Consider the following 27,966-nt stretch of genomic DNA (forward strand, 5'->3'; position numbering starts at 1 on the left):
CAAATTACAAATGTGCTAAATGTAATTTTGAACCACGATTTACATTACTCTATGATAGCTGTGCCCATTAGAGTCATTCAGGGAGTGTAACAATATTTTTTATGTTTCCCTTCACTCTACAAGTCAGATAACGACAATAGTTCTCCTTTATCAAAGGAGCCCCATGCACTGTTGCACATGAGGAATGAGCCATGTGCACTCACCCAACAGATGCCTGTCAAATGTTAGAGGAGGCGGCCATATAAAGTCTTGCCAACCCATCTGGCTGTTGGCCATCTGTTGGCCATTGAATGCACCATCCTACTTCAGTGACCAGCACTGCAGGCAGTGCCCTTATCCAACCAAGGGAGCTACAACATGTGCATTACTCTTCTGTATGCATGGTTCCTGATGCAGCAGGGAATCAATGCACAGAAGCCTGCTTCTGCACACCCACTGCACTCAGTGGATCAGGGCACAAGTGTCCAGCTCAATGACAGGCTTACCGCATAACACTGTGCGTGTGTCCATCCAGCTTAACATTCTTTACAGCATTAGTAGAGGAAAATGTTACTTTTACACAAAGATTTTCATAAGACTGCTCACAGCACAATCTGCACACTCCTGTCTACTCAGCAGCATAGGCCCATTGAGTTCAATGAGATGTTACTTCCAGATAAGCAGGTACAGGATTGCAGCCTCAGTTGCCAAATAGACAATAGGGGAACAACAACAAAAACACACATTTTAGAAAAGAGCATCCTAAGAAGGCACTCATATCAGCAAAGTAATTAGACTTATTTTGCCACAGAAGTAGCTGGCTGCCTTTATGACAGTATGTCCTGTGACATTAATGCCTGAAACTACATTAATATATTAGAATCACTTAGGGGGGTAAATTTCTGGATTGGAGCACGACTGAGAAATCAACAGAGCAAACACCTCCCCAGTTAGACTATGGGACATTTCTTCCTGAATATTTTGCTTCCTATACTGTACTTCTTTATGATTACTATATTGGTACAGTACTTCCATTTAACTTCTTAAGTATTATGAAAATTTGCAAGATTCCTTAGTTTTACTGACAACTTCAGAGCCATGTTAAAACAGCCCCCAAAATTATGGGGCTCTTGCTTTAAATATTTAAATTTAGGACCATGAGTGTCTCTATTTATACCTATCCACATACAAGCTTCTAATCCGTACTCAAAAGGAAGAAGTGGTAGCAGGATGGGGTGTAAAGAGAAAAAGTAAAAAAAGAGGATGGGGTGCAACTGTTTCTTAAAAGCAAATAGAGAATATTCAAATCCATAGATGTAAGTGGAAATAGCACAGACCTTATTAACTTAAGAAGCTTAAAATACAATTGTGGGTGAAGCAGGCATATGATATGCACATACAACTGCCAGGGAAGGGTAGACATGAGAGGAATGCAAAGTTTCCATCTTTCCTCTTTCCCTTAGTGACAACATTGCCTTGAGAGGTTTTGAATGCAAGCAAGGAGCCTGAAACCAGAGTGTTCAGAAGAGGAGGAGGAAGAAACGTTGCTCACAGCCATAAGCAAAGTCCAAGGCACGTGAGAGATCTTTGACCAAACCTATAACCTTCTGTCATACAAGTGAATGGAACCAGTTTACTTTTATAGCAGAAAGGAGACCACAGTTTGTGAACACATTACTGGATAAGGGTCAGTGCTTGCTCCATGCCCTGGAGGATAAATATTTGCTAACCTCTCCCCTCAAATATAACTTCTCTCTCCATATACACACATATAGACACACACACACACAGCTAGTGTGCTTTCTTCCAAAGTTAAATCTCTCACTGAGTTCCATGGGGCAACTGCAACCTGGATGTGCAGCAAAACCTGCCCATTTCTCCAGTAGATCTCAGTGGTAGCTGTTGAATTTTACTGGGGGAAAATATCATAGCCACAAATGAGGGGCACAATTCAGCCGAGGGCAAAATTTGCCATGGTTTGTCCTTTTCTTTCAATTTGAAGTCCTAAAACAAAGCAACCTAATTAAAATGAGCAAGTAAGAGTTATATAGAATAATTAGCACTTCTGCTTGCTCTGTTGTCAGATGCAACAACAACAACAAAAGCATGCAGGAAAGTAACTACCCTCGTTAGGAACTTAGATGATGATTGCAAATTAGCTATAAGAAGAAAGAATCCATAGGTGTCTGGTTATCTATACAGTCGTACTTTGTGTTGCGTTCACTGCGGGTTGCGAATGGCGCAGGTTACGAACGCGCCGAACCCGGAAGTACCAGAACGGGTTACTTCTGGGTTAGGTGGTTCGCACATGCGCAGATGCGTGAAATGACTATGCACGCATGCGCAGAAGCACCAAATCGCAACCCGTGCATGCGCAGAAGCGGCACTGCGGGTTGCGGACTGCTCATGATGTGAACGGGGCTCCGGAACGGATCCTGTTCGCATACAGAGGTACCACTGTATTAGGAACTCTGTATAGGAATAGCACAGTATATACATTTAGCTACATTTGTAACCAGGATGATCAGCCTTTATAATGCTAGGTTTGGGAGAAGTGCTTTTCATATTAAGTCATTTTTGTTTTAATAAGGCACATGGTTTTGAACAATGAACAAAAATGCATACAGGTAGTTCTAAAAAGGAAAGGCAATTCAAAACAATAATCGGATGAACTCCGAAGACCACGTCTAGTCCCCAACACTCTGAAATTTACACACTTTGATTTTTCTGTTAGGGCATTCAGTTAATAAGAACACTTTTATACAAATGAGTTTTCCATCTTTTCAGTCTGGGTTGCAGTGAGGCATCATAATGTTGTAAGTCCCAACATACATAGAAGAGGGTTATTTCAGAATGATATGGTAGCCATCATTACTTTCAGCTGCAGGAGACAGAGAAAAGAGGGGAGAAGCCTTTAATCAGCGCTGTAACTTCAAACTTTGAAATACACACACCTGATTGAAGACCCTACTAGTCTGCACTTTCTACAGATGCAAACTGCATGACAAACAGGAGGCTGTGGACATCCATTTCAAGAAATAATTTATGTACTGTAATGTCATCTTAGCACTACATTATGGGATGTGGATTGTTAGAAAAGCCAAGTAGTTTTAGTCACGTTACGAAAATAAGTTTGGTATAGTGTGGAAGGAAAGGTGATGAAACACTAGCTAAGAGAAATATATAAATATATGGGCAAAGGACACCCCAATACATGGAAATGATAGTTTACATGAGGAGCTTCATATATGGCAAAGAATTATCAAATTTTGAACAAGTAAATAGAGCCACTATGCTAACTTCCTGGCAGGTAGGTAGGTGTAACTTACCAGGAGGGGGAGCGAGAAAGACAAGGCAGCAGGGGGGTTGCTGTGGTACAAATGCACTGCAAGAACAGTGCACACCTTTGCTTCGTTGCTTTTGGGAACTTTCACCACTCAAGTTTGAGGCCCCTGAAGGAAAGGGTTACACCACCCCTTTTTCTGTTTTCATAGTATCTGACTATCCTGTTCGGCTGTTTATGAATTTGTCATTTTACGTCTGAGAATTTTGGGATTCTCCTAAGTGACTTCCAACACCCTTATTTTGGTGAAGGCAAATTCTACTACTGCGGCAGGAAATATATGTACATACCTTTTAACGTTGTGATGACAAAACAAGATTCATCTTGAAAGTTTTGTACCATCTGGATAAAAAAGACAAATGGAAGAAATCTGGAATTTATTCACACACACATACACACACACACTTTCTTCAGGAAAGAAATATGCATTTCCTAATCAACAGGGTGCTATTAGTTTGAAAACAAAGGAGCTGTCAGTGTACAGAGGCCAGTAGGGCTATTCAAAAAGGACATGCAACCATGAGGTGCTTCCTAGAGGAATTTTTGCAGAAGCACACATGCAAAAATGGTAGATAAAGCACCCCCCCCAAAAAAAATGGAGGTCAAGATTCACCTAACCAACTCCATTAGTCAGGCCCATTGATTTCAATGGGTCTTCTGTGTGTGTGTGACTTAAGTTGTGCTAGGTGTTATCATAGGTGATAGTCATTGACTTCCGTCTTCTTAGGCTATGCTTTCCTCCACACAACAGTGCTCTTACTCCCCTGTCACCTTCACACAGAAAAATATCCACCAAAATTAAGTCCAGTGCTGCACCTATACACCAAATCTAATGATGCATGAAGAACATCCAATTGGTGACTGCTGTTTGCATCACTCTTGCTGCCCTGCCACCAGAACACAAAAATAAGGCAATTGTTGTTGTTAATCAGTAACTCAAGCATGTTATGAAGGGTCTCCTTGCACCCTAGCTGGTTGAGGCAATTCTTCTTTCCAGAGGCTGCCTTAAAACACTTCATGACTATTCAAACATTGAAGGTTTCAGATTCATCAGAGTGAAACGGTAGGGAGACTTTCAGAATAAAAATTGCAGGCTCCATCCACAGTTGCACTAGTAGCCTTGCTCTGCTTTAACTGTGTTCTCCAGGGGTCATATGCAAGGAAGCTTCTTAAGTGATTCTAGAGCATGCAGCCCACAGCTTAATTAGAAAAAGCTGGGAATATTTGCCATGAAAATATGTAGCATAGAACAGAATGAGGCATTTGTGGGAATGGTTAGAAGCAAGCAAGTAGGATTCTTGCCCCCATTTGCATGGCATCTTGTTTCTTCCAAGAAACCTGGAAGAGGGCTCAAAAGGTTTTATTGTTTTTGCAAAGTATTTTCCATGTTGTACATATATTTCAGCTTTAACATTTTGTTATTCAAGATTCCGTGTGCCCCCCCCACGAAGTCAAAGTTAAGCAATGATGCAGATTTTTCGAATGAGATTATAGCAAATTTAATAAGCCAGCTTCATAGCAGAGATTCTTTAAAAATGAAACTAAATTTGGCAGAAGTCCTTCACCTGGCCATGCATAAGGGGGTTATTACACAAACCAGATACTTTGCTCAAGCTTGTTGAAGCTCATCCACTTTTGAACACAACCATTAAACTAAGACTCACTGCAAGCTGGTCTCTGACTGTAATAAATTATTATTATTATTATTAAGACTCACTGACAAAGCAGTGTCAATGTGGAGGGGGAAAATATTGGGTTCTCTAATTCTTTCTACTTTCTATGGGTGAAAGTGATTGCATGTTTCAGTACCATCATTTTATCGGGAATGTGGTTGTACTGCATGCTTAAAATGTAATTTTTTATGTTCCCCAGATACGTCTGTATTTCAAATCGCCTTTCAGCATCTGTAGTTTTTAGGCAAGGGAACAAACCTGAAGATGGAGACTAGCAGAAGCAAAATGTTATAGAATCTGAAAAGGCAGAAGGAACTGTTCGTGGTGCTGAAATCTTACCTATTGGCCACTTGAAATTGTGCCTATTCACTTGAGACAAGCACAACCTCTAAGAGTCAATTTGAAACACCATTGAGGCCAAGGCTGTGCACTATATGAGCTGAAATGAAGTGGAAGAAAGTCCAGGGAAAAGCAATGAATATGCCTTTCCCACCATTTCATTACCAGCTTTGTCAACAATGCTTGATAAGATGACTGCTTCCCTTCATATCCATCCTTACCATAAAGTATTATATAAACAGAAAAGCAAAATGAGATTTATAATCAGGTTCTTCATATTGTGATCTTCACTGCTAACGCTGCATGTGACATGTTCCAGCATTTTAAAACTCAGCAGCCTCCAGAGCAAAACACACAATCCACAGCATTATGAAGGTCAGTCACACTAAGGTCAGAGAACAGGTCCTAAACACACCAATAGCTAGAACTAGATGGGGTGCATTCCAGCTAAAACTCTTACCTCATTGCTCACTAATACATGGATCCCTGTAGGTCCTTGCCGATAGATTCGGTTTATCTGCTGTGGGGAAATACTGTACAAGTTTGCAATCTTCTCCATCAATTCCACTGTTGTCAGCTCTTCTAAGAAGATAGCATGGTATACTGCGACAGTATTGGGGAAAGAGAAATATTTAGACATGCACCATAGGATTTGCATATATTTAAGGAAAAATATTTAACTTATGAAAAACAGCCCTCATTTGCTTTTGTTATAGCACACACTAGAATATTAAGACTAAGAGAAGAAAAGCATTTAGAAGCAACCTTTTAAGTTCAGAATGATGGCAGAAAGAAGAAGTCGCCACCCAGTCATTACTTTTGCACATATGCATTTTTGATTTTGCAGTTCAGATATGAAAAATTCAAAACATGCATGTGATTAAAGAGGTGCTCTTATGAAAGAGGGAATAGGTGCCCTTTTCATCACCAAAATAAGCACACGGGGGAGCTAAGCTTTTCCCCACCTCACTTTCCCATGTTTGGGTGCCTTTGCCTCCAGCCAGCTTGGGGAAAACTATGAAGTAAGGCACAGAAAACTTTGTTTCCCTTTCCAGTATGTTCACTGATTTTAATACCTCTACAATTTTTCTATTTTTCTTTTTAGCAAACATGTGCTCACCTAGATTAGCCCCAGGAATGTAACAAGCCTAAGTGTTGCTTTTAGAAATGATAATCATTAAAACATTCAGAGCATGTGTAGCAGTCTCCTATCCTTGCCAGGCAGGTTTAGTGTTTTGGGGAGGGGGCTGGTTTAAACTAACATCCTGATCCAACAAATCATTCATTTTCAACTTGTGGGTCAGGCTCCACAAACAGAACATATTCTAACCTCAAGGTGAGTGCTATTAATAGTATTGACACCACACCATCCAGTGTTGTGGGGTGGAAAAATTACCACTTCATAAGTTCATGAATGCCAGTTGTGATATAATATTAGGCAAACTTGGCAGTTCCAAAGTTTTAATTAAGGTTTTTAAGGCGATTATCCTTAGCAAGAATGTTGGTCTGCTTTTTCTTAAATTCAAACAATGTTGATTGTCTTGTAAATTTTTATAAGTACTCCAATAAAAAAATCTATGTAATGTAACATTTAAAGCATATTAAAAGTGTGCTTTAAAATCCTCCCCTCTAAGTACATCAAGTAAAATATTTAAGGTGTATTGGGCCAAAAAAATAATAACATGGGGTACCTTTTTTTTAAGCTTAGTTTCCTAAACAAATTTGCTAAATTAGACCACTCCCTGAGGCAGCAAGAAATTTCTTGATGCAAATCACCCTAATTTGCATAGGAAAATTTTCTGCTTCAATATTTGCTGGAAACCACTCATAATGGCCACCATTACTATTTCCCTATTTGGAAGACAATGAGAGATTATAAAAAGAGAGAGAGTGTGTTTTCACAGAGAGGCAAGCAGTGTGACTTTTAACCATTCTGTAGCTGACAGGATTTCAGTGGGTAGAATCCTGTACTGTAAGATGCATCTGCCAAAATTTACTCCTGATTTTTTTATATATAATCTGGTGACCCTAAAAAGAGAAGACAGCCATAATAAGTGACTCCTGTGATGAAGTTTTTAAAAGTCCAGCATCTGAAAGGTTAAAGACTGCCAACAGAAATATCTGTAGCTGCAACTACACATCATTCACCTTACATGAAGTCACAATGACAGAGTACTGGAAGTCAGATGTGGCAAGACTATCCTGATCTGCTGTCTATCAACTTCATTCATTAAGATTTGCTCCCTACCAATCTATAAGTGAATTATCTAGACACCCCTCACTACCTGACATACCACAGATCTCTGGAACAGTAACACACACATCCTCTATAAACCTAATGCCTTTTAGAATAGCTTGGCTGGGCTAGAAACACTGTGGGTTGTATCCAACAAAGTTCTACTCAGGGTAGGCACAATGGAATCAATGGTCCTAAATTAGTCACATCCATTAATTTCAATGTGTCTACTCACGAGTATGGCAAACATTGGGTGAGATTCAATGAATGAGTCCCACCCTGCACAAGGAATTATGCTTGTGCAATGGGTTTTTTCCATTGTCCACTCTCTCACACACTAAAATTAGCTTGAGGGGGTGTCAGGATAACCCCCAGAACAGGGCACAGGACAAGGGGGGAGATTATTCCATCTGGTAAAATGAAATGTTTGCACTGGTGGAATGATCAGGACAGTGTGCTGTTGAATTCCTCCCATTAACTGCAACCCTGTGTTTGTTCATACCTACGTATTAGTGAGTGTGTTGGCTGCACAGGATCAGTTCATATGCTATTTGTGGTATGTGGTGAGGTTATTTGACTTTGGGTTCATTCTGGGAAAGAGGAACTTTTGAAATTGATCATACTAATAGCAATTAGATTGATTTTATCGGGCAGCCAGAGTTTTACGAAGGATGTAGAGTTTGTTATGAAAGGCTGGCAAGCTTTGCCAAAACGAACAAGACACTTACTACACAGATTAGCATCTCCATTCTCTCGTTTTTGATGAAGGTGAGACCGATTTTGCTCAGGTTCCTGACATACATAAATGGTCATCTTGGGCCTTACGTTCCTACAGGCAAAACAATATTCTTTTCAGTATTGGCACTGTAAGAGGACACTTCCAACTGGGCATGGCACTGCTCTGCACATGAAATTGGATAACTGTGTAGAGACCCAATTGTGATGCAAAGCCTAGAACAGGAGTGTGCAGAAGGTAGACTGGAATCTACTGGTAAATCAGCAAGGACTTCTTTCTCCCAATTGCTCAACAATGACAACAATATAATACTCTGCTACCACCACCAAATTATATTGCTGGAATGAAAAAAAAGCTGGGAATATTCAAAAGTATTCTTGGGCTATGCCATGATAGTGAACTCAGTTCATTTCTAGTATTCAGAACAAATTCCAGAGCTCAGAAATGTTAAGTGTATGTTTTCTGGGTCAGATTCTAGCTGGGTGATCCTGAGGTTTAGTAAAATACCAAGTGGACCCCACAAGCCTGAAGCCTGCCTTCACCTGGGCTAGAGTGTCAAGACTGACTGGGAAGGCTCGAGTTCAAATCTTTGTTCAGCCCCAAAGCTTATTGAGTGACCCCATCACTCTCTCTCAGCTGATCAGTGCACCATCCCAAGATGCAGTCAGTTTTTATTATTTACTATGTATGTTTCCAGTGACATGTGCTTTTAAGGATCTCCCCATGCACAGAAAAAAACCCCACAAATTTGAAAACGCAGTAACTGGTGCTGTAACAGAAAATGTGACAAACCTTCCTTTAATGGCGTTATAAAGTCGAATGCCATCAGCTGGGCCACAAATCTGAACAAGGTCATCTTTGGACATCTTCAGTAAGTCGGCACCTGAACATTTCAAGCAAAAGTCATTTCCCCCCAATAACAAGCCTCTATACAGAATCAAATTTCACAGGCTTGTTAAGACGGAAGACTACAAGTTCTGATTAGAAAAAAACCAATACTGCAAGCAGTCACTTCACAAAGCTATTTTTATGCAAATCTATTGCATGTATAGGGAGAGGAGAGATCCAGAAGGAAGTAGTCATGGCCACGGGCAAAATCATGTTACTTCTGGTCTCAGACACAAAAACCTGCTTCCAGCCGCATGTGCAAATTGAGCTCATAGTGTAACTAAACAGAGGAATCTTTTACGTTGTATAACTGACATCTCCTGAACCAACTAAAATGGTTGTCCAAATGCATGGTCCTCAGGCAAGGGTGAGGATATGTGAAGGTCACTTCTGCACTTTTAAACCCCAAGGTTTAAAACCAAGGAAAGCCCACCAGAATTTGCATTTTACAGAATGATGCTGTGCATGAAAAAAATGAATGCACTATTTACTGGGGGGAGCAGGGAACATTCCCGAATATAGAATGTTGCTTCTGAGTGTTGGGAATATGCAGAATTCCCACTGAAAGAGCATAATCTTGAGGAATGGTGCAGTGTGAAATCAGTGTGCATTTATTTCCCATTAGAACTATCCATACAGAAATGCCAATGGTTCGTATTACTTAAAGAATAGAGTTACCCCCTTGAAGGAACATTAGGAAGGATAAAAGGCACATGGGCCATATTAACACACATACCTGAGAAACTTGAAAAGAGTCTACAGAATGGACTAAACCTATTTCGCTGAAGCCACTGCTGAGCATCTTGAATAGAAGCAGAGGGAAGGAGATGCTACATTGCAAAAAGAATAAGAGGGTCTTGAAATGAACTGTTCACCAGTGTCCTAAAAAAAGAAAAGCACCACATTAACATGATCTCAAATACTTACGTCATTGCTGGGAGGCAGGAGCTCCGCCTGGTGAGTTGGAGAACTGTTGCTAAAAATTGTACAGAATTGGGAAAGAAAAAAGGATTTTTTTTAAAAAAAAGTCTCTCCTCAACAGTGCTGGTTGTTGTCCCTCCCCCCACTCCTTCCCTCTCTCCTCTCATGCCTCAATCTTCCATCCAATTTAGTTAGTTTGTCAAAAGTTCAAGCCTAGTTCTCTAAGGTTATTGGTTTCACCTCACCCCCCCAAAAAAAATCATGGGGCTATACAAGACAAGAACTAAGAATATGAATTCCCAGATGGACTATATGAACGAAACACGTGCAAAGTACAAGTTGCCTAATCAGGTGTTCAAAGATAACGGACCATGCAGAGATCTCCTGTTTGTTGTTTCCATTAAGTGAAGTCAAAATGTGTTTCAGTTTTGCTTAGTTTTTTTTAAAAGGAGGCTATTATGTTCTACTTAGAAAGACTGCCCCCTTTTAAAAAAAAAAGTGATGCAACACAAATCCCTTGGATTCTACAGATTTAGAAAGTAGCTGCTATAGAAAGGATATCCAATATGTTCAAGGAAATTAGGAGGCGAGGGGAGTTTTATTTTAAGACTTAAAGAATTCTTTATTCTTGGCTAATTTAGGATTAAGGAGACCAGAGAGGTGTAATGGTCAAACTAAGATTGGGGATATGCAAGTTCAAACCTTCATCCAATTACTGAGTTCATTAGGACTCCCTGAGCCAGTCACAATTTTTCAACCTAACCTACCTCCCACGGTTAACGAAAGGATAAAATGGGGAAGGAGAAGCAGAGAACCATGTATGCCACCCTGAACTTCTTGGAAGAATAACAGGATATAAATAAGTATTTTTTTTAATTAATTTATTTATTTTTTAAAGAAAACCACCTCCCTACACCTGCCAACAGTAGGCGTAAGTTTAAAAAGGAATCTCTTCTATTCCATCAGGCTATAGGAGAAGGAGAGATGGGACAAGACGTTGCTCATTTGAAGATCTTTCCATTTTAGCTGGTTATTGCAACAACTCTGTAATTAAAACTAAGGTCTGAGCTTGTTTTTTCACTCCTCCCTCCCAATTCCCTTTTCCTTTTGTTTTGTGTCTCATAGGTTGCAAACCTGAGGGCAAGAACTGTCTCATCATTGACATTCATTGACATGAGTCATGCTGGGAACCTGCTTTGGCTGAAGAGTGGCATGAAAATGCTTTAAATAATTTAAATATGCAAGTACCTTTCAAGCAAGTGGGAGCAGTAAAAGAGCACAGCAGCACAGGAGTATGTCTCGCAATCTCGGCAAATAATATTAAAGTTTGGGTTGAATTGCAGGCTCCAACGTAACACTAAATGTGAAGTTAAAACTTATCTTTTACACCCGGGCATGTTGTTTTTTTTATTTTTATTTTAAAATGAAACAAAAACATGAAACTGGGGCTCCAGTGTCAGCTGAGAAGATAAAATATTTATTACGTACCCATCTCCAAGACTGAAACTGTTTGGAGAGCTGTTGTAACTTGGAGACGGAGCGTTGTTCACTTGATAAGGCACATCTGGCCATGGGGAACACTGTTTAAACAAAACCAAATTAGGAGCATTGAGAGCATGCTTCAAAGGGGAGTCAGAAATTCTCTTTCAAAACTACTTTTTATTGCACCTTCACTAGTGACAACTAATTGTACATCTTTATTAATGATAGTCTATCATCACCCCCCTCCCCCCCAAAAAAAAACCACTCTTGGTTCAAACATTTTGTTCTTTTTCTAACAGAAGGTTACTAGAAGTCAGCAACTGTGCATTGGAGCAAGGAGAGGGGCAGCGTGGCAGTGTTTCCTTCCTGGCAACAATATTCTGTACCGACCAGGACACGGATGGGGCAGGAAGAGGTACCAAGGCCAGGAGTACTTTGAGATGGTGGCAAGAGACTAACCTAACACCCTTCTTTCCAATGTGCTAGCTTTGCACATATTCCAAAGAGTTCTAAAACGTTCTACCCATTCAAGTACAAATAATCATAGTACTTGGTGTTAGCCCAGAATGGTGGTACAAAACAGTAACTTGGGAAAGCTACATCATGGAGAGTGGAGTGACAAATTAATGGAACCAATGCAGTTCACCAGAAAGAACTAGAATTTTGTACAAATATAGCACCAAATATGATCTGTCGTGATTCACTGTAAGCTCAAGCTGTTGAAAGCCACCCAGAGTGGCTGGAAACCGCCCAGAGTGGCTGGGGAAACCCAACCAGATGGGTGGGGTATAAATAAATTATTATTATTATTATTATTATTATTATTATTATTATTATTATTATTCTAAAGGAAGCAGCACGCAGTATGAGTCTTACAGGAAAGATGGCACAAGGCTATCAAACCAAACAAACAAACATTTTCCCTAGTTGTTTTTTTCTTTGCTGGCGTACAATCAGAATTAAGTCTGTCTAAACCTGTTAAGAGCCCAGGAACCTTCTACACAATATGTCTTCTGTTTACAATGATAGTAAGGCAATCCATGACATTCCCTATGATTTCTCTCCTCAGCAAATGCAAACAAAACATTAGCAAATGTTTAACTCTTTAGTAACAAGGGCTATATGATTTCCTGCTTCAAGGTGCTAAAGGCCATTCCCGTCAACAGGAGGTCACCTTAATCTAGCAGCTCCTTAGAAATAGGTCACTTTCCATGCAAAGGTCTCATGAACTGTGGGTCACATTATATTGCAGCTGACTAAAACATATACAAATAAAAAAGGCTCCGTGAATGAGAAGAAGCAAGTTTTTCTCTGCTCCTCTTTAAAACAAATACGAAAGGGTGGGTAAGAGTTACTATTTAATCTGGTGTTGCAATGGCGTGAACTTTAAAATGTCAAAATGCACTGAAGTCTAGCAAGCAAAATGGTACCTAGCCTTCTTAGGAGACTCAGAGGAAGCTTATGTCATTGTTAAGCATACAGTTCGAAATTGCTACATTGACTGGCCATAGTTAGTCAGTACATCATGCACAAGACTAGACTGTTTTGTACAGCATTGACTTTGGTTGTGTGCAGCTGCTGCCATGCACAGAATCAGACTTTTATGCCACTACAAATGCTCCTGGCCAGGATGCCAAAGTGTGCGGTTGCTTCCCAAGTACTTCTGAGCATCAATTAGATTCTTCAATGTGATCAGACTACATGGTGCATTATTTCAATGAAAATGATTAGACAGGTAGGTAGGTACCGTATTTTTTGCTCCATAAGACACACTTTTTTTCCTCCTAAAAAGTAAGGGGAAATACCTGTGCGTCTTATAGAGCGAATGGTGGTCCCTGGAGCTGAATTGCCCAGGGGCCAAAAGCAGATTGTGCTTTTTATTTTACAAAGAGAAAAGGGAGTGTTGAAAGGACCCGCTCAGCAGCTGATCAGCAAGAGATCGGGAGAGAGATAATAGTCCCCGGCTCCCTTTCAGCCCCGCCCTCCTTTGTTGAATGTGCTGCAGAGGGAGGTTGTTTGTTTCCCCAGGACATGTGACTGGCTGATTAGATTATCTGTCTGGAAACAGTAGAAATGGCTCCCTTTCCTTAAGATTTTTCAGAAATGTGAGTTAAACCCCATAAAAATGGGGCTTTTCCTCTTTGCTTTTCCCCCTTTGCAAAAGGAGCTTTGCTTTTCCCCCTTTGCAAAAAAAAGCTGCAAAACCTTTAGCTGATCCTCAAAAAACAAACAAAAAACAAAAAAAACCCCTAGGGCTTTTCCCTTTGCAAAAAAAGCTGCAAAACTTTTAGCTGATTCTCAAAAAAGGCCTTTTGCCTTTGCAAAAACAGCAGCAAAACCTTTAGCTGATCCTCCCCCAAAGAAAACCCCAAACCCCAGGGCTTTTCCCTTTGCAAAAAAGCTGCAAAACTTTTAGCTGATCCTCAAAAACAAAACAAAAAACAAAACAAAACAGGGCTTTTAGAGGAGGAAAACCAGAAAAATATTTTTTTTCTTGTTTCCTCCTCTAAAAATGAGGTGCGCCTATGGTCCGGAGCGTCCTATCTTTCCCTACCTCACAGAACGGCACATAAAAGTTGAATGCAAGAGGCTGAAAGTTCAGAGCATACTGCAGAAACCTCTCCTGCAGCAAGTAACAGAAGCAAAACACCCACCAGAGCAGTTTAGATAAATGGCCCGTTAAAACATGCAGCAGCACTGCCAGGATCAGCCTCAGGCTCACCCAAGTCTGCAACCATACAGATACAGTTCCATAGGAACTGGCACCAGCTAAAATACCCATTTTCCCCTCCAGGTTTTGGTGGATATGGGCAGCATGAAACTGAGCCACCCTGTATTGTTTTAGTAAACAGATTAAGTGATTCATAATTGAGGTTTTTTATGTTTCTATCTGAATGTGGCCCATCCCAAAATCACTTACAATTAAGGGCAGGGCAGGATATAAATCTTACAAATAAATGAAATGCACAAACAGCTACATGGGGCTGCTCTGACACCCATGATCATGGCAGCACTTAGAGCTGATACTGGGGGAATTGCTGCAATCCTGCATGTGCTTGCTAGCTCACAGAATCTTATCTCCATGTTGTAGCTTGTGTGCTCAACCAAAGGTTATGAACTAGACTCCTAAACTGAATCTAAAAACAGTCCACTCTCAAAAATATCACACCAAAGGGAGCCCCTACTACTGGAAGTATGTATCTCTTTTCAGACACAGATAAAATCTCTTAACACCCTGCACTTGTTCTGTTTCTTGTGTTCACTCTCGAAAACCTAATGAATTTTGCCTAAACTATTACGAATTCACACTTCTTTGGGAATCTCAAATCTCATGAACACTACTAGCCTGTTGTGTCAAGATTTGAAAATACGAAACCTGAAAGCAACAAACCTACTTCCAGATCTTTTGTTGGAGTATGACATAAGGGAAGGCTCATTAGATGTTTAAGGTTGTACTGGAAACCTATACAGGCCAGGTTGAGTAACACTGGTTGAGTGTTTCTAATTTTGAAACAATCAATCACATATTTTCTCTCCCCCCCCAAAAAAAAGATAAATACTCTCACTGCAAACTTCTAAACTTTGAGAGGGAAGCACTGTATCACACCTGAGTGCCATTTGACATTGCAGCAACAGACCTACCATACCTCTGTCAGAATGGTTGTATCATAGGATGGCTGATATTTCTCCCTTTCTTGAGTAGTTTTCTTCTCCATTTTTTCTCTGTCTGTTTTCTGTTTCCTATCTGCTCCTTTAGGCTATAAAGCACACAGAATAAATAGTTTTAAGCCAACAGATAGTGCAGATATTTCCCTTGATATCCAAACAAAAGTGACATTGAGATTTGTGTTATTTAATGAATGAACACATCCTATCCGCATTGAGTAGTATTTGATCATTACGACCAACAGCCTAATCTTTGTATTATTTATCTGTACTGTATTGTATTCCTTTAGAAAACTGAGTGTTTTAACCTCATAACAAGCCTGCAAGGCTGAAGAGCGATTTGCTCATGGTCACCAAGTGCATTTCATAACCAAGTGAAAACTGTTCTGAAAATCCCACAACCCTTGTACCTTAAAAACTTTGATCTGGCAGCTTGCAGAATGCAAATGTTCTGTGTATTCGCCATTCTCATTCTGTTTGAATGTGTCCATTTGTATCCGGAAGGGTACGCCTTTCTCTCCCCCATGTTTCCTCGGAGTAAATTCTGTACTTATACAATGCACCTAGTGAAAAAGGAATGGTTTGGCTTCAAGTTCCCAGAACAGAGCATTTGGTTTTATTATAAAAAAAGAGCTCACAAGCCCCAAGTAGGACCAATGCAGACTTCTAGCCTGTCCACTATCTATAGTCTGTGTACACACACCATACCTTTAAGCCACATTTGAAGCAGATTCTCTCCCCCCTACCTGCAAAGAATCCTGGACACTGTAGTTTATTAAAGGGTGCTGGAAATGGTGGGTCGGTGAGGGGTAACTTAGCGCCCTAGAATTCTTTGACAGAAAGGTGGTGTTTCAAAGGTATAATGCATAGGCTGCCATAATCAAGAGATCAGCAAAGGCTACAGTGCATGCTCCCTCTCACCACCTCCTTTCTATCAAACACAAATTTCCCCTTAACAACTTTCTTATTTAAAATAATAATAAAAGAAAAAGCAACGTTCAGGATTACTTTTGCACCAATGGTCTCATTCCAACAATCCCTTACAGTTTTGTTTTGCAAAATATATTAGTAATTTAGCTTGAGGTGCTATTATTTACTTATTTATTATTTACTGATATTATTTACTTCTTTGTTCAGTTGATGGTGCTTATTTTCAAAAATTGGTTTTTGCACAGGCTGCATGCAGATTCACGACATCAGTCTGCACAACTACCTTTCACCATTACAAGCAACATTGCCAGCCAGGTGAAAAGTGATGGTTTATTGGACTGAACACATTCCTAATAAGTAATATCCAGAACTACTACTGGGCAATGAAGTTAAGTAAAGGGATTTCTACACCCTGCATGAACAACCATCAATGTATTGCTAGTTTGCTTTGGCCTAGCCAGCTGGGGTGGAGGTTTTGTTTTCACTTATTACTCAAAAAGGTTTGATCTTTCTCCCCTTAATATGTTGGATATATTTCGTTATGGCATATTTGTATTATTCTGTCTACTTGTATTCCTATTATCTCTTCAAAATCTACTAGCACTGTAGGCTTAAAAGAAAATTCGATTATGTGAAATTGTTTTATCTGAATCTATGTAGCTGTCAGAAGAAAAAAAAATATTGTTTGCATTATATGAGAACAAGAAACCAAAGCTAGAGTGGAAATCTTCCACTCTAAAAGGAGAATGTGGTGTGTAGTTTTTTTTAAAGAAATAAAAAATAGAATGTTATTTCCTTACCTGAATGAATGCTGATGCTCTCTTAGAGGGATCCCACAAAAATTCTACTGTATTCAGCTGTGTGGGGCTGGCTCTGGGATCTAGGATGCCGACTGACAGTGGGATATCTGTAGAAGAAAACCCCTAAAATTTTAAAAAAATTAAAATTGAAGAGCAGAAACAATGCAAGATAATCACCAGATGCAATCGAAAAGTCAGAAAGAAACATAACAAACTCCATTTTGCATGAGAATCAAACCCCCCCAAATATTCCTATGACTGCAATTGTAATGCCATTTCTAAATAGTATTCTCATATTAAGAACCAAAATGGATGCTTAGGCATGATGTCATTTAAGGTGGCTTTTTAACCACAGTGTTTTCTGTTGTTGAGTTGTTGTAATTTTATTGATTATACAGTGTTCTGTTTTGTTTTTAAGTGTAAATTAGTTTTCAACAAAAAAGTGGGGTATAAATATATTTGCAATGCAAACAATGAAATACATACCTACATGCTGGGGGCAGTAGAAAATATACTGTAAAATATATATATATATAGGAAGCTCTGATTCCATGAGGAGGAGCATGACTTGATTTAAAGCTTGCAGTTTTACCATGCGAAAGTGCCTTGAAGAAATATCTTGTAGATTACTTCAGAAAACACCTCAAAGGACAACATAATGAAAAGTTCTCACCTATGTCAAGGATGCGATCTCCTGGCCGACTCCACCTCCAGCCTTCGAGCTGTTGGTGCTCAGTGTACTGCAGACGGCGATCATGGAAAACCACACGAATTATGCTCTGTTGAAAGAGAAGAAGAGGGTTGGAGTTAATGAAGTGATTCAGGTACATCTCTTTTAATGCAGACAAGCTCTGCTTTTAACACACACACAAACAAAAAAGCAAGGTGATGTAGCTCTCTACAAAGGTTACCCATCACCATATACCACAGTACACCAAACAGACTAGGAAGAATAATGAGAAACTGAAAGATTTTGTGTCTGAAGACAATCCTATTGATAACAACTTTGCTGCTACTATATCAGCCAGCTTGGCCAAATTAATTTCATGCTGTAATTGACACCTGGGGAATGTTTTTATCCTTCTGTTGAAAATACACCAGTGGCCAGTCACCAGGATCGAGCTGTAAATATGTCTGAAGGCATAGATCATTTATTCTGTGGGGTACCAATGCCATTTGGCTAGACCTCACATCCCATTTATAGAAGTCTTGTTTTGGTGACACTATCCAGGGAGGAGATTTGCAATATTTTGAACATACAACTTGAAAACCTAAAAACAAAAGGATTAGATTATTTCAAAGAATTGTAATAAAATTACAGGTGCGTATGCTGGATGTTGAGGGGTGGAAACCAAAATCTAAACAAAAAATAAAACCAACAACACCTGATTTTGCAATATGCAGTATGAATATCAGATTTTGCAAATGGCCCCTTTTCTTTAAAGCAAAGCCATTTCATTGGAGCATTTGTTGAAGGGGGGGAGAATAAGACACTAGAACATACATCTGTATCCAAATGAAGAACCCATGAAGGAATGGATGTGAGACTTAAAACTATTCATCCAATGACCTATTTGCATTGCTGATCTTCCCTCCTCCCACGTATCTTGGGATCCAGTTGCATTTTATGAGCTGTGCCTATGACATGAAAGGTGGACCAGGATAAGATATTCCTTGTGTGGATTCTACAGTGGGATTTGTGATGCTTATTGCAGCTTACTTTGCGCAAGGTGGGAATCCACAACGTTTTGCTAAATGCTTGTTCACATGCTATATTCTTGAGCCCAAAGACTGGGCTTATTTTTAAGCCAAGGAGAAATGTCAAGTTAGTAAATTCTTCATAAAACAACTGGTCTAAGGCTCTGCTGTATTGACTCCCCTACTTACTACATCTATTGCCACATACAAGCAGGAAAGGAGTAAGCACTGGATGCTGCTGTCAAAGGCCACACCTTGTAGATAAGGATCATGAGTGGTGGCAGCAGCAGTGGTGAAAGGACAGATAGTACAACATGTAGCATGTGAGCAAGCATTAAGGGTCTATTCTGTATCCAAGACATGTGAATGGGAGGTTGGGGGAAGAGGTCTATATCAGTGGTTTTCAAGCTGTGTACGCAGGAATGCCATGTGCCCATTGAATTAATGGAAGTCAGCACTGAGGCCTAAAAGGCCAGGCCAGAAAAATGCTGTATACTTTAAAAAATAAAATAACACCCTAGAATAAACCCCAGAACTCTTAAAAATATGTTGGGGATTGGTGGGGTAAATGCACTATTATTATTTCTTTTATGGATAACAAATGTAAAAAATTATTCAAAGAAAAACAGAAATCCACTGGTACATACTGGGCTCTAGAAACCAAACTGCCAAGTCCTGCTTGAATCGAAAGGAATTCAGACCAGAAAGCCCACCCCACTCCACCCTGAAGTCCTGCCCTCTCCCTAGTCAATTCTCTTCCAATGGTATGACCATCTTATTAGAGTGTGTCTGTATGTAGCAGCAGGAAGAAAATCTCCTTACCTTTACATATTTTGTGTTTAAATCTTGAAACTCTCCCAATTTCCTATTCTCAAGTAGACGGATTTCATAAGACTGACCTAGGAGTTCAAGGAAACATTTCCAAGGTGTTTAAGCATGTTGCAGGTTAAGCATGTTGCAGCAAGAAGAGAAATAGACAGTTGCACTGGCATCAATCATGCTTGGTTGGGAAGGGTGATTTTTCTTTTTCTTTTTGCAATATAGCAAGTTTCTCCCAGGAAATGGTCAGGCATTATTGTAACCTCTTAAGAGAGGAAGACTGAGCCCTTGGCCAGATTATCCATTTGGAACGCAGGTGGCGCTGTGGACTAAACCACTGAGCCTAGGGCTTGCCAATCAGAAGATTGGTGGTTTGAATGCCCACGACAGGCTGAGCTCCCGTTGTTTGGTCCCAGCTCCTGCCAACCTAGCAGTTCGAAAGCACGTTGAAGTGCAAGTAGATAAATAGGTACTGCTCCGGCGGGAAGGTAAACGGTGTTTCCGTGCGCTGCTCTGGTTCGCCAGAAGCGGCTTAGTCATGCTAGCCTCATGACCTGGAAGCTGTCTGCAAACAAACGCCGGCTTCCTCGGCTTATAGAGTGAGATGAGCGCACAACCCCAGAGTCGTCTGCGACTGGACCTAACGGTCGGGGTACCTTTACCTTTAAGAGAGAAAGACTGAGCCCTTGGCCAGATTATCCATTTGGAAATTTAAAGAACACAGGGTCTTCAAATTCCTTGGCACTTTCTCATGTATAGGGGATCTGAAGCATATTTATGATCTAATTAGCATGTCTGCTTCTGGCAGAAAGGCATCTTCAAGCAGTAGGTCCTGAACCATAGACCACTGGTGGTTTACAAGCCCACATGAAGTGTTCCATAACTAGTTTTGTTTGTTTGTTTGTTGGCTGGCATCTCCTTTTAGCATCAGGATGCACTGTGGAAAAGAGTGCTGTCCCAGTATTGGTTGAATATCTAAGCTCTGGATCTTTCCCTCTAGCTGTTTGTGAACAGCTGTATAGACAGGCAGCTTCTGCTGCTGCTGCCCTCTGTCTACAACCCTAAACAAACTAACATAGCATCTATGAACCGAGAGGGACTTCTGAGTAAACACACTGTTACATGGTGCCCCAATCTCTGAGTAGTGAGAGATTCCAGGGGTTTCAGGCGCTTACCCAGAGTTCGTGTTTCCTTTGGAAATGAGGCACAGCAGACTGTGGTGACTTTAGGATATATGCTTTATTTATACATATAGGCAACCTGAGCCTATGATGAAGACATTCACAGCATTAACACCCCAAAAGGGTTTTGCTTCTGCTATAGCCACAGCAGGAAGGTAAAAGGCATTTCCGTGCACTCTGATTTCTGTCACGATGTTCCGTTGCACCAGAAGTGGTTTGGTCATGCTGGCCACATGAGCCAGAAAGCTGTCTGTGGACAAACACCGGCTCCCTCAGCCTGAAAGCGAGATGAGCGCCGCAACCCCATAGTCACCTTTGGCTGAACTTAACCGTCCAGGGGTCCTTTACACACACACACACACACACACACACCCCTGATTGGTGATATAATTTAGTTCTGAATGAAAAAAAAACATTGTTTAGTAAACAAATACCAGGAACAAGAGCAAAATAATACAATAAAATCAGGGAGCAGATCCACAGGAGCTGGTTTTTCAAGTTCCTCCTGCAGCCACCTCCCAACCTTGCACAAGAATGCAGATCAATGTGTAACAAGACAATCTAAAATGGTGATCAGTTTTAAGTTCTGGTTTGACCAGTGGTGGGGATGACTTTCCAAAGTAAAATGAAATGGCCAGTATATCTCCCTCCTGCAGAGAAAAGAATGCTACTTTTCTGGAACTCACTCCAAGGACAATATTTATTGTGATAGCCTTAAAGTTCTACGAAGGATTGCAACCATGAAAATTATGATATTAGCTGTGGCTGGACAAGCAGCTCGGGAATAAAATGGAACTTTGTGCAAAAAAGAGAGGCGGGGGATGCAGTAATTTGCAAACAGCAGGAAGCTGTAACTTGGTCTCATGATTGGCCCTACTATTAGGCAGAAGGAGGTGACAGAATCTGCTACGTTTTTACCAACATGGGGAGAGGGAGAGAGCAACAGCACCATTTGATTTTTCAAATCTGACATATCTTCTTGGACCTGCAGTATTATTAGTACTGGTCATGGCCTGGTCTGAAGGCACATAACACCTTCTAAAGTTAAGCAGCTCTGGTTGCGATCAGTGTTTCAATGGCAAACTACCTGGGAAACTCATATATGCCATCTCAAATTCCAGGATGGAAAGGCAGGATTAAAATGGTCTAAATTTAAAATATTGAATAGAAGGATTTCATTTGTGGATATGGTTAGTAACAGTGAGTGTGTGTGTTGGGTGAAAACTTCCTCCTAACCAGTACCAGCCTAAGTCAAGGGTCTCCAACCCTGCACCCACAAAGGCCTTCTTTGGTGTTCCTGAGATGAGCCATAAACCGCAGATTCTCAGCTTTCATTTTTTAAAAGAAGTTTCTAGCATTTTTTTAGAACCTGAGATGTGAGGCAAAAAGTACAGACACCATTCTTCTAAAAAACAACAACACCATTCTTCTAAAAAAAATGTTGTGAGATACCCTTTTAGTATTTTATTTTACCCCTCCCCCCCTGAAATATTCCTGCAGATGCCTGTTTGTGAGAGAGGTAAAGAAACACTTAGGAGAGAGAAGGAAAGATGGTCATGTGTGTGTTTGCAGAGGGGGAGAAGTGGGAGATTATGTATGTATGGTCTGTGAGAGGGAGAAGGTTATGGGTCAGAGAGAGAGAGATCCATGTGTGTCTGTGGCCTGCACTTGGATGGGCAAAATATGTGAGACAGTGTGTGTGAGAGAGAGAGGGGGGGGGAATCAATCATGTGTGATCTCCACAATCGGACTTAGCTGACTTCCTTTAATTGAGATTGAGGTGGGGAAACAACAATTACTGTACTCTCTGTGGGGAAACAGCAATGACGGTACTCTCTAATTTTGTGTTATGCCTCCACAGCAGCCATTTTGTGTTTGGTGCCCACAACACTCTACCAAAGTGCAAAATGTGGCTGCTGATCCAAAAAGGTTGGCAACCCCTGTCCTATGAGGTACTTGTGCGTCAATAAAAAAGACATGACCGTCCAGTGGGCAATCCTTTGACAAATTATAGGCCAGTTACCCAATTGAAATTTTAACACAGAAAGAACTATGGCAACAAAGGAAGATTTCATTGAGGCACAGAATACAATTTGCTGTGGGTTAAACCACAAAGCCTAGGGTTTGCCGATCAGAAGGTTGGCAGTTCAAATCCCCGCAACGGGGTGAGCTCCCGTTGCTTGATCCCAGCTCCTGCCCACCTAGCATTTCGAAAGCACATCAAAGTGCAAGTAGATAAATAGGTACCACTCTGGCGGGAAGTTAAACGGTGTTTCTGTGTGCTGCTCTGGTTCACCAGAAGCGGCTTTGTCATGCTGGCCACATGACCCGGAAGCTGTACGCCGGCTCCCTCGGCCAGTAAAGCGAGATGAGCGCTGCAACCCGAGTTGGACACAACTGGACCTAATGGTCAGGGGTCCCTTTTACCTTTACCTATCCCCATTAGACAAGGTAGTCCCATTACAGCTTTGTTAAAAGAACATCTTATGTACATTTGTAGCTTAAAAGGTGTCACCTCTAAAACTGGTCAGTGCATTTTTAGACTCAACCACCAGTCTCAGTTTACCTTTTCTCTGCAACTAGAGAGTGTCGAAGGACAGGTGAAATAGATCTGATGAAGTAATAATCAAGGGAAGGCATGTTAGATCTAGAAGCTAAACTGGTCTCTTATTAAAAAGACTCCCTTGATGTGACCAGCCCAGCAATGAAATGGTACATTCCTCTTTCAATTCAGCTACACGGTGTTTCTGTGTATGGGCTTGGGGCCAATATGACAGTCAACGATTCTTAATACTTTGGCAGCTTGAGGCATTGCATTCTTTCAAGCAATGATTTCATTCAGTTACATTATTAGAGGCTCAAAAATTATGGCATAAAGAACCTTGTACCTACAAAAGACATACAACAGGAATGGAGTAAGTGATAGTAAAACTATAAAATGAGTATTACATTTTACAGCAGGCCAATGCCTACAGGATGCAGTCGCTGAGATAACCACAAAGTTAAGAGTTTAATCAGGCTACCATTAGTGGCTTACTACTCAGAGGGTGAACCTGCACTGAGGGTCATTGAGAAAAACCACCTTTCTGCTTTCAGCCACCTCTATCTATCTATCTGTATCTATCTATGCATGCCGTGTGTGTGTGTGTGTGTGTGTGTGTGATTTCAAACTGCTAGGTTGGCAGGAGTTTGTTAAGGGTGCTGAGAGTTGTTATAAGACCCCCATTCCCCTTACAAAGCTATTGTTCTCAGAGTGGCTATGCAAAAAGCTCTGAAAATTGTAGCATTAAACTGCTTTAAATGTATAGTGTAGACTGGGCCAAAGTTTGGAAGTCAGCAAACTAAACATTTATGTGTTCCCATGACTGTTTGGTAGCCCAAGAAAGCTACAGTATAATTAACACTCTTCTCACTATATATGGATGTAATAAAGACAGTGAGACACTACATTTTTAACTAGCCACTACGGAGTACGTTCTTCTACCTATACACAAGGGTGGGGTCCTGTGGCCCTCTGGATGTTGCTGGACTCCAGATTCCATTAGTTCCAGCCAGTATGACTAATTATCAGAGATGGCAGAAACAGCTGGAGGGATTCCCCATTCCTGTCAGAGCAAAACCCACTACAGGGTACATTCAGAAAAGCACAGAACTGAACATGAACATTAATTTGTAGCATTGCCCATCTCTACTTTACATATATTATTTGATTTTAAATATTTATACTAAATTATTTTAGGACTAGGACAACGTCAAAGGAGGACACCTTTGCATTTACATAATACTTCTAAGAAAGCTGAGTAATGTATACTGTACAGTGCTGCTCCACAATAAAAAAGGTTGTAAAAACAAGTCAGGTTCACAATGTTCCTGGGTTGTATGATGATGCACAGCAACTCCACCTGTCGTTAGAAGGTGGTTTGTGGGCTCTTTGCATTTAATAAGACTATTTCCCTCCTGCAATTTAAGCCACATTAATGTAACAGCACTCCAATTAGGACAAAAGAGATGCCTGCCAACAGTTTTTTTTGGGGGGGGGGACAGAAAGGTGACAAATCAAATATCTGAAATATATGTCCTTCTGATTAAAGTGTCTGTCTTTTACATTTTTGCTCATGGCAAGCATGCTTCTGCCCTCTGGCTAGTGTGCTGAGCCCCAGCCTTCCTCTCAATCTTATAAATTGCAGAGATGGGCTGGGATTGTCCTAACAGTTGCACAGCAGCCATCTCAACCTCAAGAGCTGGAGGTAGTTCTGCTGCTATGCTGCCAGGTGGCAACCAGCACATCCTGAATATGCAGAGGCCAAACCAACACAAACACCAATTCCAGATCCAAGCTATGTGCTCGTAAGGGGGAGCAGGAAGTTCACACTGCAGTGACAGGCCAGGGTTCCTAGCAATCATAATTGTTTGCTTGGTTGCCAAAGTTGGCCAACATTTGCTGCCTCTCTGGCCCTTTTCAGTAAGGGAGAGTGAATTGTACTAGTCAAAAAGGGGACGCAGGTGGCGCTGTGGTCTAAACCACAGAGCCTATGGCTTGCCAATCGGAAGGTCGGCGGTTCAAATCCCCGCAAAGGGGTGAGCTCCCATTGTTCAGTCCCTGCTCATGCCAACTTAGCGGTTCAAAAGCATGTCAAAGTTCAAGTAGATAAATAGGTACTGCTCCGGCAGGAAGGTAAACGGCGTTTCCGTGCACTGCTCTGGTTCGCCAGAAGCGGCTTAGTCATGCTGGCCACATGACCCGGAAGCTTACGCCGGCTCCCTTGGCCTATAGAGCGAGATGACCGTGCAACCCTAGAGTCGTCCACAACTGGACCTAACAGGGGTCCCTTTACCTTTACCCTTTACTATTCAAAAGAACATGCGGGCGGGTGGTGCTGTGGTCTAAACCACTGAGCCTAGGGCTTGCCGATCGGATGGGTGAGCTCCCGTTGCTTGGTCCCAGCTCCTGCCAACCTAGCAGTTCGAAAACACATCAAAGTGCAAGTAGAGTGTGCTGCTCTGGTTTCACCAGATGCAGCTTAGTCATGCTGGCCACATGACCCAGAAGCTGTTTGCAGACAAACACCGGCTCCCTCGGCCTATAGAGCGAGGTGAGCGCCCCAACCCCAGAGTCGTCCTAACGGCCAGGACTCCCTTTACTGTTTACGATTTACTATTCAAAAGGGCTCTTTAGAAGTCTATTTCTGCTCAGGGGAACCAAACTGTATGTTCTACTCCCACACTATTTTGCACTCTTTGCTGCTTTTTCTCTCTGAAATGCTTGAAACTAGTTATTTTCACATAGAAAAGAGCATCCATTCTAGTCCCATCACTCCTTTGTGTTCAAACACATTGCATAGCTGAGGTATTGCATTTACGATGGCACCCTCCCATTTATCCTTCCTAGGATCCAAACCATTACCCTATGATTAGTAATCCATTCATTATTTGTGGTTGTCTAGACCCTCTGCCAGGTCATCTGGTATACACATGAAGGACTTGCGGGGAAAGGGAAGTCGTCCTGCATTCTTTCTAACAACAGCCTGCACAGATTCATGTCTGCTGAGAATACTGTCTGCTGATTCTGAAGCATCTTGTCCCTTTCTAGAGGGAAATAAGAGGGATGCAGCTGTGTCTGTAAATGGTACAATACGGCCCACAGGCTTCAGTGGGGCGGCTGGGTTTCCATTGATGTGTTAATATGGGGATTTGCTGGTTTGTTTGTTTTTTTAAGATCCAGTATGATTAAATGTGTCCTCTTGAACTGGCATGATTTTTATCCCTTCAGTCACCACCAATTACATCTACCTCCACAGAATCCTCAGACTCCGCATTTTCACTACAGCTATGGTAAAAACAAGGCAACTACAGATCTTTATGAATCCTCATGAGTTTTACAAGGGATCCCCCAAAAGTCACCATCATAGGTAAGCTATGTTTCCACAGGTGTAAGAAAGGGACTTTTTTGGCATCTTATGTTCCTCTAGGTCCGTTATTTTTATAGTTTAGTCCAGGACTGTCCAGTTTATATAGTTTAGTCCAGATCGATCACGATCTACCGGTCGATTGCGGGATGCCCCTGGTTGATGGCGGGATCTTCCCATCCCCCCCCCCAATGCCTATAACTAAAAGGTAACCATGCTTGCTACGTTGTGTTGTGAGGAAATGGAATCACTGGTCAAACAAGACTTATGGGTTTTCAAATTTAAAGTCTTCATAGATCAAGAAACAAAGAATGTAAAAGGGAGCCTTTAGCAAAATTAAAAATACACACATCATAGCAGCAGCTCTTTTAAAGTAATGCATTATTTAATTGTGTAACATTCCTAATGAAGAACATTTACATGAGCAATCACCATAGCACTTAGCAGCCACTGTCTGTCTTTCCATCACCAAGTCTCCTACACATAATCACATCTCATCATAAAACATATCCCATTCCAAAACAGGACTTTAAATCACTTCATCAGTGGTAATTAGAACTACTTTGGGAAGCATATAGTGAACTATGATCAAAAACAAAACTTTTTTTAAAACAACACCACACACACACAAACACATTTCAGAGAAAACTGCACAATAAGGATACAGGAACTGATTATACAAGAAGGCACAATCCCCCCCCCCCGACTGGGCTTTGTTGCAGGTCAATTTCTGAAATTATATGAAGCTTGGAAAGCTGTATATTATCTAACCACATTGTGTGCTCTGAGATAAGATATTACTTTTCCTGCTGATATAGAACTGGAGGCGTAGGATAAAATAACTAAGGCCATGCACTTAAAAAAAAAAAAAGAGAATTATTTCGGTACCAAGTACTGTAAGCTTGCCGCATGCACAAAACCCAGAGCAACATTGGCTCACAACTTAGGTATACATATTCACCACATTATTCCCATTTTTTCCAACCATTTTCTAAAATATCTGCAATTCAGACAGGCATAAGTCACCTTATTAAAAGAAAAAAAGAAAATTGAATTGCTTTAGGTAGGACTAATTCATACATTACTGGGGCAGCCTCTGAGCTGCTTCCTTATGGTTACATCTAATGCTAATCTAGTAACATCTGTCAAGAGGAAACACCGAGAGCTGGACAAAATGACAGAGGGACACAAAGTGGTGTGGGAAGGAACCACATCACTCATTGAACCCATAAAATTCCTCTCTGCAGAGACTTGCCAGGGTGGCTGATCATGGGAAAGTGGCTTCCATGTCAACACAGTAACATATGCCAGGCCTGTGCCATTGGTGTGAGAGGGGTAGGAATGAAGAGAACCAACTCACAACACACAC

General features: G+C 41.0%; 1 protein-coding gene across 1 annotated transcript in view; it reads right to left on the reverse strand.

Moving 5' to 3' along the window:
- Positions 1 to 2,537: 2,537 nt before the first annotated feature.
- The window catches only part of TFCP2L1 (transcription factor CP2 like 1), a 35,095-nt gene continuing 9,666 nt past the window's right edge, over positions 2,538 to 27,966 (reverse strand). Inside the window, exons 3-15 of the mRNA XM_033162187.1 lie at positions 19,514 to 19,590; positions 17,667 to 17,772; positions 16,994 to 17,100; positions 15,674 to 15,826; positions 15,245 to 15,355; positions 11,604 to 11,695; positions 10,122 to 10,170; positions 9,931 to 10,024; positions 9,099 to 9,189; positions 8,299 to 8,399; positions 5,795 to 5,937; positions 3,613 to 3,664; positions 2,538 to 2,860 (exon numbers count right to left, since the gene is read on the reverse strand). Coding sequence (XP_033018078.1) covers positions 2,823 to 2,860; positions 3,613 to 3,664; positions 5,795 to 5,937; positions 8,299 to 8,399; positions 9,099 to 9,189; positions 9,931 to 10,024; positions 10,122 to 10,170; positions 11,604 to 11,695; positions 15,245 to 15,355; positions 15,674 to 15,826; positions 16,994 to 17,100; positions 17,667 to 17,772; positions 19,514 to 19,590 — 1,214 coding nt within the window. The 3' untranslated portion in view covers positions 2,538 to 2,822. The remainder of the gene's footprint in view (positions 2,861 to 3,612; positions 3,665 to 5,794; positions 5,938 to 8,298; positions 8,400 to 9,098; positions 9,190 to 9,930; positions 10,025 to 10,121; positions 10,171 to 11,603; positions 11,696 to 15,244; positions 15,356 to 15,673; positions 15,827 to 16,993; positions 17,101 to 17,666; positions 17,773 to 19,513; positions 19,591 to 27,966) is intronic.

Source organism: Lacerta agilis, chromosome 1, assembly GCF_009819535.1.
Source record: "Lacerta agilis isolate rLacAgi1 chromosome 1, rLacAgi1.pri, whole genome shotgun sequence".
In the NCBI taxonomy this organism is placed as follows: Eukaryota; Metazoa; Chordata; class Lepidosauria; order Squamata; family Lacertidae; genus Lacerta; species Lacerta agilis.